The sequence below is a fragment of the Micromys minutus genome (assembly GCF_963924665.1).
Source record: "Micromys minutus genome assembly, chromosome: 27".
NCBI lineage: Eukaryota > Metazoa > Chordata > Mammalia > Rodentia > Muridae > Micromys > Micromys minutus.
The window spans coordinates 19829611-19839980 of NC_137962.1; the positions used below are offsets into that span (position 1 = coordinate 19829611).

General features: G+C 53.2%; 1 protein-coding gene across 1 annotated transcript; it reads left to right on the top strand.

The window, feature by feature from the left end:
• Positions 1-470: 470 nt before the first annotated feature.
• Positions 471-7585, top strand: LOC308438254 (keratin, type II cuticular 87; the record flags this gene model as incomplete). The annotated part of the gene is made up of 9 exons (XM_080939597.1): positions 471-854; positions 2393-2601; positions 3460-3520; positions 4309-4404; positions 4888-5052; positions 5278-5403; positions 6044-6264; positions 6975-7006; positions 7392-7585. The coding sequence occupies 9 exons, from the start codon at positions 471-473 to the stop codon at positions 7583-7585; spliced, it is 1488 nt and encodes a 495-aa protein (XP_080795723.1).
• Positions 7586-10370: the final 2785 nt, after the last annotated feature.

Here is a 10370-nt window from a genome sequence, read left to right on the forward strand (position 1 = left end):
GAAGTCTAAGGCTCCGTCGGGTTATTCACCCACCCAAAGTTAGACATGAATTTGCCCAGAACTTCAAAGACATGTCAGCGTGCGCGCAAGCCCCCCATACAGCGAGAATACAAAGATCAGCAGACACCCAAAGCCAGGCTCTCCTAGCCTTTGGATGGAGAACTAGATGGGATGTGAGCCAGCCTTCGATGCAGACAGTGACCCAGTGAGTCCCAGTAGCGCGACAGGAGGGTCCCGCCCGATGCCCACAGTGCCCAGCCCTGGAGCTGACCAGGCGCTTCGTAGCACCATAAAGCCCGGGCGGGCGGGAGAAGAACGCCGTTTTATGGGGGGCGGCAAGGTAGCTCGGGCTGCTTTGATTCCCACAGGCAAGCTCATAAACGCCTGGGCGGCGGGCGCGCTCCTCCCGCACGATATAAGGCTCAGCGCGAGTCTCAGGGTCCAGCCTGGCTCTGTATCGCCTCCGAACCATGTCCTGCTTCTCCTCCCGCCTCGGCGCCTCCTGCGGGGTCCGCGCCTTCAGCTGCGCCTCAGCCTGTGGGCCCCGGCCCGGCCGCTGCTGCATCTCTGCAGCCCCCTACAGGGGCATCTCCTGCTACCGCGGACTCTCAGGGGGCTTCGGTAGCCGCAGTGTCTGCGGGGCCTACCGCTCCGGCTCCTGTGGGCGCAGCTTCGGATACCGATCTGGAGGTGTCTGTGGGCCCAGCCCCCCCTGCATCACCACAGTCTCTGTCAATGAGAGCCTGCTCACACCCCTCAACCTGGAGATCGACCCCAATGCCCAGTGTGTGAAGCATGAGGAGAAGGAACAGATCAAGTGTCTCAACAGCAGGTTCGCGGCCTTCATCGACAAGGTGGGTGTCCTGGACTTTTGTCGCCTAAGGACCTGCTTGCTGGGAGCAATCCCCAAGGTCCTGGGTAACTTTAGCCTAAAAGTCACACACACACCTCTTTAAGACTGCTCTAATGCTTAAGATGGAGAAAGACATTGGTTCTAACTTCTCTCCCTTCTAATGCAGCTTTCTCTTCCACTTTTTAATCAGATCCCAGTACAGATGGTCGTGAGCCACCATGTGGTTGCTGGGAATTGAACTCAGGACCTCTGGAAGAGCAGTCAGTGCTCTTAACCACTGAGCCATCTCTCCAGCCCCTCTCTTTCACTTTTAATGAGGAAAGTTCATAGCCCTGTGGACCAGTCTCAACTAGAATGCTGTGCTTTGTGAAACCATCTGACACATGCCTAGTGAGGCTGTGTTTCCAACACTGTGAATGCCTTGTTTTAGTGTAAATTCCTGCACGCACGCACATACGCATTTAGATAAAGCAGCTCGGTGTCTCCAGAGAGGGAAGAGAGCTGCAGCCAGCCCCGAAGCGGGGAGTTCACACAGACTGATGCTTCCAGCAGAAGTGACAGCAATGCAGCTGTCCCACAAGAGTCAGACTGGACCCAGGCACAGAGTGTTCCTGACTCGGGTCCTGAGTTAGAGAGCCCAAAGCCCAGAGTCACAGTTCCCTCTAGCCAGGCTACCCCCGGGGGATAGTAGCCATGGTCAAGCAGAAGGGAGCCTGGGCCCAAAAGTCTGTAGCTTTTACCCAACACCTACTTCCTCCTCTGGCTCACTGGTGACAAGGTAAGGCAGCCTCCTCTCTCCACCTCAGCAGCCCCCTGCCACACCCTTGAACAGGAAAAGCAAGGCTGAGAAAGCCACAGGACCCTAAGCAACTAAGACCTCCAAAACCATCCTACACACAGTACCCAGACCCCATTTTTGGAAGTTCTAATGATCCGGCCCTCAGCTGCGCCCTTGGAAGTAGGTACACAGGACCAGGCCTGCAGACAAGAGGCAGCCCCACTCCAGCCCAGTCTCAGGGCTAGTCCAGCTGGCTGCCATTCTTCAGCCACATCCGCAGTCCAGCTTACTTGACAGACAGTAAACGGTGACATCCCCATTGGCCTGTTTTCTAAAACCTTCTCCAGTCCAGTGACTAGCAGGTACAGGCTCACTTGGAACTCCAGGCCTCTTATGTGGCAAGAGCCCCAGAACGTCACCAGTCTGACACACCCCAGGACTCCCTGTTTACTTTGTCTGTTCCCAGCTGTTCACCAAGGACATGAGCTGTAAGTCACAACCCTCCCTGAAGAAGCTCATGGTGAAAGGCTCCCTTCTCTCCTTTCCCTCCAGTACCCTGTGTGTTCTTTCCTTCAGGGAGCCTTCCCTGCTTTCCTCTGCCTTACCCGAAGTCGCTCAGTTACCCAGAGCAGCTGCAGGTCCTGGACAGACATGCATGTGCCCACCCGTTACACACCTCCTCAGTGAGCTCTGTCTGCCTCTTCCTATGCCCTAAGGAAGCTGAGGCTTCTCCCACAGACTTTCTCCCTCTCCCATGGCAGGTGCGCTTCCTGGAGCAGCAGAACAAGCTGCTGGAGACCAAGTGGCAATTCTACCAGAACCGCAAGTGCTGCGAGAGCAACCTGGAGCCTCTGTTCGAGGGCTACATCGAGACCCTGAGGAGGGAGGCTGAGTGTGTGGAGGCCGACAGCGGGAGGCTGGCTGCCGAGCTCAACCACGCTCAGGAGGCCATGGAGGGCTACAAGAAGAGGTGAGAGCGGCCCCTGGAAAGGAGGGCTTGTAGAAACAAATGAAATTAAGTCAAAGGCAATGTCTTTAGATGGGACTGTAAAGAGGTGCTCCCCAGAGGTTCTCCCTAAAGAGAGAAGACAATGACACGTTTCTATATCAGGGGCTCTCCACCTTCCTAACGCTGCGACCCTTTACTGCATCCATGTTGTGCTGACCCCGACCATAAGATGATTGTGTTACTACTTCATAACTGTAAATCAGCCACTGTTATGAATCATAGTGCAAATGTGCATTCGACCCCAAAGGGGTCACGACCCGGGGGTTGAGAACCACTGTTCTGGAGGGAGTTTTCTTCTGGACTTCAGAGGGACTAAGATGGCTCGGTGGTTAAAAGCACAAGCTACTGCTCTTCTAGAAGACCAGGGTTCAAATCCTAGCACCCACCTGGCAGCTCACAGCCACCTGTAACGCTAGCCCCGGGGCCTCTGGCGCCCTCTTCTGTCCTCCATGTGTATTGCATGCACACAGTGTACAGACACATGCTGGCAAAACACACATACAAAGTTAGATAAAAATCTACAAAAAAAAATTAAAGATGGCAGAGATTCTAAGATACTCTGGTTTTTTAATTATTTTTTTAATTCACAAAAGAGTTAAGACCAGGCAAGGAGAGGCTCCAGAGCCAGGCCTACTTTATTCCAGAGAACAAAGCCTTTGAAAGGTACAAGGTTCCTGCCTGACCCACATCAGCCAGGAGAACCCAGGAGCTCAAGGAGCTGTCATGTCTGCTCCAAGTGTCCTGGGATGTGTTCATCGGGGCCTTTACTCTTTGTCTTTTTCCCTCCTCAAATCTGAGCCGTGTGTCCTCTGTCCCCAGGTATGAGGAGGAAGTAGCACTCCGGGCCACTTCTGAGAATGAATTTGTGGCCCTGAAGAAGGTGAGTGTGTCAGAATGGTCATCCTTCAGCCAGAGCTGGTGTTCCACACCTTTACTGGGCACTGGTGGCCACTGTTCCCCAAAGCCACTAGTCCAACCCCTGCATAGCCCTGGGCCACAGAGCCCACTGCCAGCCTGGCTTGGGGCAGATGTTTCATGCTCATTTGTCTAAGCTTCTAGACTCCCTTGGCCCCAGGCCTCCCATAGAGTAGGCGCTGATACACAGTGGTGAAAAGGGGATCACCAGTTGCCCGGGCAACCTTGGACAGCCACAGTGGCAAACACCTTGCATGAAGGATGCTTGGCGTTGCTTGCTTCCTAAACACGATTCTGCAAAGACAGCCTCATGGACTCACTTCCTAACCTCCTGGATGAGGGGACTTCCGGGAACACTACTGCGAGCACCTGAGGCCCAGCTGCAAAGGATCAGGCCGGGCTGCCCTGGGCCCTCAGCTCTGACATAGTCCTGGTTCTCCTATAAGAGCCAGGACACAGTGGCAGGACCTAGTTAGAAATGACCCATTCCATACTTCCACACTAGACCCCAGGTTTTCACAAAGAAGCCTTTTGTAGGTTTAGGAGAACCATTCCAGTTGTAACAAGGTTGTTCCTGGGATCCTCAGATCACCCCTCCCTTCTCACACTGGCTCACAAACCATAGTGCCAGTCCCTGAGGTGCTCACCTATAGATTGTACCAGGAACGAACTGCTCAGCCTGCTAACTGCAGAAGGAAGAATGACAATCTGGTGGCTTTCCTGTGAGACGCTCGGTTTGTCTTCCCCCTTTAGGATGTGGACTGTGCCTACCTCCGTAAGTCAGACCTGGAGGCCAATGCAGAAGCGCTGACGCAGGAGATTGACTTCCTGCGGCGACTGTATGAGGAGGTGAGGACACGGGGCGGTGAGGCAGCCAGGAGGAGATCAAAACACTTTGGAATGGACTTGTGACCACTTTGGTCTCTAAGATCCCCAGTAGACACAGGATAGAGAATACTGGGGAGATCTGAGGCTGGTTATGTACCCTAAGGAGGAACATCATAGCTTCCTCTCGCACCCTACTCCCCTCACAAGCAAGATTCCCTGGTTACTGTGACCACAGTGATCACAGGTGTAAACACTTAGACCTGAAGCACAAAGCTGAGGTCACACATGTTGACTCTGTCTCTTCCTCTGGGCCTGGAACTTTGTGTGAAGAACATTGGGAGATGGCTCCAGGGTGGAGAGGAGCAGGGTGACATCACAGGGCCACCCGACTGAGACCACTAAGGAAGGAGGGAGGAGGCAGACAGGACAGGGGAGAAGGTAGGCTGCCAAGTGTAGGGGTGGAAACTAAAAAGAACTTTCTTCCCTCTCTCCCCCTCCCCGCAGGAGACACGTCTCCTCCACGCCCACATCTCAGACACCTCTGTCATCGTCAAGATGGACAACAGCCGGGACCTGAACATGGACTGCATCGTGGCTGAGATCAAGGCTCAGTATGATGACATCGCCAGCCGCAGCCGCGCAGAGGCGGAGTCCTGGTACCGCACCAAGGTGGGTGATCCAGATGCTTGCCTCTTAGACATGGCAATAGACAGGACATGGGGCGTCCATTAGAAAGGGCTCCTTTCGGAGTGTAATGATTGGTAAGAGCCAACAGTAAGACAAGCCTTGCTACCTTTGCACTGCCTGAGTACTGAGCAGCCTGTACCTCACCGGTGGGCGCTCAGTGGCTGTCTGCCCCACCCTGAACTTCATGGCATCTCCCACTCTTCTCAGTGTGAGGAGATGAAGGCCACCGTGATCCGGCACGGGGAGACCCTGCGCCGCACCAGGGAGGAGATGAATGAGCTGAACAGAATCATCCAGAGGCTGACGGCCGAGATCGAGAATGCCAAGTGCCAGGTACAGAGTCCAACCCCCACTCCACATCCATCATGGGAAAGAGTGGGGTGAGCTAGCAGCAGGCAGATGCAGTCTTCTTGCCGATGGGTGAGAATAAAAACCAACACCAGATGTCTGAATATCCTCCTGAAAGTGCTTCCATTCCTGCTGAATGGGGATAGAGCCCACTGTGCAGGCACAGGGACTTCTCTGGTCTCGGGCCAGAATGGAGATGAGAAAATGCCCCGGTGTGTAAGGTACAGGGAACCAGATTGTGAGCCCAGTGCTGGAACCCACAAGTCATGGGATTTGGGTGAACAGTTTAACCTCTTCAGCTCCTCACCCTAGGTCAGCAAACAGAGACTCAGGCAAACCTAGGCTGCTAATTATGAGCAGCAGGAGAGTCCTAGTCACAAGATTGTGGCAAATTTAGGAACACAAAGAGCAATGCTAACCAGAGCCAACAGGAACAGGCAACAAGGCTGAGCTTGGTTACCATGGTCAAACTCCTGACCAAAGAAGTCAGGAGTTCACTGGTAGGCTAATGCCCAGAATTAAAGACACAGAACCAGCATTTTCTGGAAATAGTAATTTTCAGCAGTGAATGCTGGTCCTTGAGCACAGATAACAGGGAACTTTAAAAACCTTCCCCACCTCCCAGAACACCAAGCTGGAGGCTGCTGTGACCCAGTCTGAGCAGCAGGGGGAGGCCGCCCTCACTGACGCCCGCTGCAAGCTGGCTGAGCTGGAGGCTGCCCTGCAGAAGGCCAAGCAGGACATGGCCTGCCTGCTCAAGGAGTACCAGGAGGTGATGAACTCCAAGCTGGGGCTGGACATCGAGATCGCCACCTACAGGCGCCTGCTGGAGGGCGAAGAGCACAGGTGAGCTGAGAAGAACCTTGTGGGAATCATTCCAGGGGCCAAACTGTCTTGAACATGCAAGCTGGCTAGGGCCTGTCAGACCCTGGATGGCAGGAGATGACCCTGGTCTTCCCAGTGAACTGCCTTGTCACAAGTGTGGCACACATCTCTGACTACCCTAATCCAGGCCAGGCTTCAGTACTAATGGCTACCTATCACATATCATGATCTATGCCAAGTGCCCATTTTTAATTCTCCATCCTGTCAGGTAAGGAAAATTTTCTATCCAAAAACAGAAGCAGATGGGCTCAATGGCTGGCAGATTTTTCAAGAACACTAAGTTACTAAGCTGCAGAGCTGGGATCCAACACTGGGTCCCAGGTTTCTAAAGCCCATTCGTAGCTTCCTTTGAGATTAAGCTCATGTATACTAAGGATGTGCCCTGTATAGATGTAGCTCTATCTAATCCTTGCTGCCAGCACTACTGGCATTCAGCAGACTCACACACTCTGATTGCAGGCAGTGTGTGAAAGTCACAACTCCATTCACTATTGCCCTAAACCAGGAGGGCTGGTCTCCATGGAATCAAAGAAAGAAAGTCAACATTTGATGAGGATCTGGGGGGGGAGCCTTTCCTGCCTTTCAGGAGTTTACCTAGAACAAAAGCCAACCCTCTCTGTCCCCAGACAACTGTCTCTGCTTGAAACTAATGGCACTTTCTTTTCCCTTAGGTTGTGCGAGGGTGTGGGCTCTGTGAATGTCTGTAAGTATCTGCTGGAAATGCTCCCTAGAAAATTGGCTTTGGGGGTGGGCTGAGCTGATCACAGGCCTACCCCCTGAACCTCCAATGTTTCCCAACTTCCTCAGTCTTTCCCCTTCCCCAGGCTCCTTTCTAAGGACTACTAGGGGTGGGAAAGGGTATTCAGAGAATTAAATGCCCCTTGCTGGTGGTTACCAGAAACTGCAGTCCAGGGAGATGGGTCTAGAAATCCTCACAGCGCCCCAGATGTGCTTTGAGGTTGAAACAAAACAGAACCTGTCATGTTAACCACTGACCCTGTGAGATGGAGGCAGGCACTGTATGTGACTTCTGGTGGGTTGTGACACCCCAGCAAGCCCCTCATACCTTCCTGTTCCTTTTCCCACAGGTGTCAGCAGCTCCCGTGGAGGAGTCACATGTGGGGGCCTCACATATGGCACCACCCCAGGGCGCCAGATTGCCTCTGGACCCTCTGCCACCGGGGGCAGCATCTCAGTGATGGCCCCTGACTCCTGCTCTCCTTGCCAGCCCCGAGCCTCCAGTTTCACCTGTGGGAGCAGCCGCTCAGTGCGCTTTGCTTAGTGCCAGGACCTCCAAATGAGCCACCCATCTGCCCCAGAGTGGGCTGGTGTGTGAATGGAAAATGTGTGCCTGCTTCCAGAATCTTCTAGTTGTTCCTGTAGGAGGAAAGAGTTTAGGGCCACTCTCCTCCACCTTTGCCTTTTAGGGAATTGTCTCCCAGTTCTCCTCTGGCTTCTTTTAGAAGGCCCTTCATTCCCAACCCTTCCCCTAACCATAACCTGCCTGCAAATAGTTGTAAATGATTTGTATTATTAACCAAGCTCTCTGGGATACTACCAGTCACCCAGGGTAATAATAACAATTGGCCTTCTTGGATCAAGGCATGATCTTAACCACCCAGCCATATCCCCCCAAAACCAAGTCCCAGAGTGAACCCTTCCCAAGCAGCTCCCACTTCTGACCCCAGGTACAGGGGCAGCAAGCACCTGCCCATTGTTGGTTAGGTTTGCCAACCTCCCTGGCTGACTGCCTTCCTTGGGGCAACTTGCTCTTAACCCCACTTCTTGGGTTACCTCTCAGAAAATAGTCTGCTCTCTGGGGAGGCCTACTATCTACAGCCCCTGTTAGGGGGCTTTGAACAGATCTTGCTGTTCAAGAAACCTTTGCACATTTCAAAGACCCCATACTTGCTCAGGCCTCCCCTGCGAGGGAAAGCTGGTGGGATGGGGACTATGGCCACTGTCTATGGGTGCCTTGTCTCCTGGGCTGAGCCCAACTGTGTTTCAATAAACGCTGCTTCAATGCACTGTGTGTGGAGTTTTGTGTCAGCATCTCACCTTCCTGTGTGTAGCAGACAACCAATCTTAGGTCAGTCACAAAGGCCTTATCCAGTCCCCCCTGTGACTCCCCCTTTTCCTGTCAATTCCCACAGCCTGATCCACTTGTCTTCCCTCCCTGCTAGCCTGGGGCACAGCTCTAACTCCCTTTATATACCCATTCCCCACATAAAAACATGCAACCTTGCCATCGTAGTCAGGGTTACTACTGTTGGGATGGAACACCTTGGCCAACGCTACTAGGGGAGGAAGGGGCTGGTTTGCCTTGTGCTTCCATATCGTGCTCACCATTGAAGGAAGCCAGGACAGAAACTCTTGACAGGGAACTGCTTTCTCATAGAATCCAGGACCACTACTGGCTGGACCCTCCCCCATCAATCACTAATTAAGAAAACACCCTACAGGCTTGCCTACAGCCTGAACTTATGCGGGCATTTTCTCGCTTGAGGCTCTCCAATGATACTAGCTTGTGACAAACTGATATGAAACCACCTAGCACAACTAAGCCCTTATCCTCTTGACATTCAAACATGCCACCCTGTTAAGAGCACAGCCGTTCCTCTCCTTCCTTCTCCATGATCCCTTCATGTCTTCAAAACTAGTGCCACCTGGGTGACTCTATTTTATCAAGCTAGGCTCCCAGGATGAGGTCCTTAACAGGACTGAAACTGGTGCCAGGAGAGTGGGGTATTCCCGAGGTGACCCGACCGTGTCCTGGGAGGGCTGTGGAAGGTCTTTGGAACTTTAAGACAGAAAAGCCGTTGAGTGATGAGAGTTCAATGGGCTGTTCTGTGGGAGCTTGGAGAATGTTGAGAGCGGTACAGACAATGGAGGCTGTGTCTACGTGACCAGTTTCCTCACTGTTCTGGGCAAAGGGACAGTTCTGAGTCGGGATGCCCTGGGGGCTTGGACACGTTTGGCTTCTGTTGGACTAACTCTCCCTAGGACCCTTGTGTACCCTACCCACCTCATCCAATCTTAGCTGCAGTAACGGACCACATCTCAGATTCCCCGGGCCATCTGCCACTGCCTGGGCTCCCTCTGCTTCCTGTTCTTGAGCTTTTCCCTTCTAACAAAGCCCCGGCTTGGCCTTGCTGCCCAGGTTTCCTGTTTTAGGGCTGTGAGCTGGAGAGGAGGGGTTGTCTCTGGGTAGCTAGCCATCCTGCACAGCATAATCCTCAAGGCACGGGGGATAAGCTGGGAGCCCCAAAACTCACAACTTCTGCCAGGGGAAGGACCTGAGACTCCTACACCCTTGGTGAGTCAGGACCTCACCACTAGGAAATGCTAAGACACTATTGGTCCACTTCCTACATGCCCTGCCCCCACTCCACGCCCAAATTCAATACTCCTTCCTATGGGGTTAAATACATAGAGTCCTCAGACGTCAAACATCCTCTGTTCCCGGTGCTCATCCACGCCTGGCTAGCCACTGAAGCTCACTCACAGAGGATTTTTATTAAAACCACCTGATGCTGCTTCCACCCCTACCCTGCAGGCCTTGTACTCAAGAGACCACCAACCAGCTCCCCAGAACCCCTCATATGCACTCTGCCCTGGCATAAAACCCTCACAGCACAGACCCATGAACCTCTACATCAGAGAGCAGACATTTGGAAGCCCCAGCACTGAGGTTCCTCTCCTCCCTTCCTAGGGACCTAGACACAGCCATTCCTCCATCCAAGGATCCAGGCACACACACACCCACCCCCAACCTAGGCTCTGGGACCTCTCTTATAAACAGATCTCCTCCATGACCATCATCCCCAGAGAATCTGGGATTCAAAGGACCACTTGTAAGTATCAGAACACAAAGTCCCAGGCCTCGAAAAAGGCTGGCTGTAGGTGTCTTGGGGTTTTCTGGACCACCAAAGACCAGGGCCCGGTGTAGATTTATGTTAAGGCAATACATGATTGAACAGGAGGTGGGAAAAAAGGAGAGGAAACAGAAGAGGAGGAGTAATAGGAGGAGAGGAAGGATGGGGAACAGGAGGACAGTTAAGGACAAG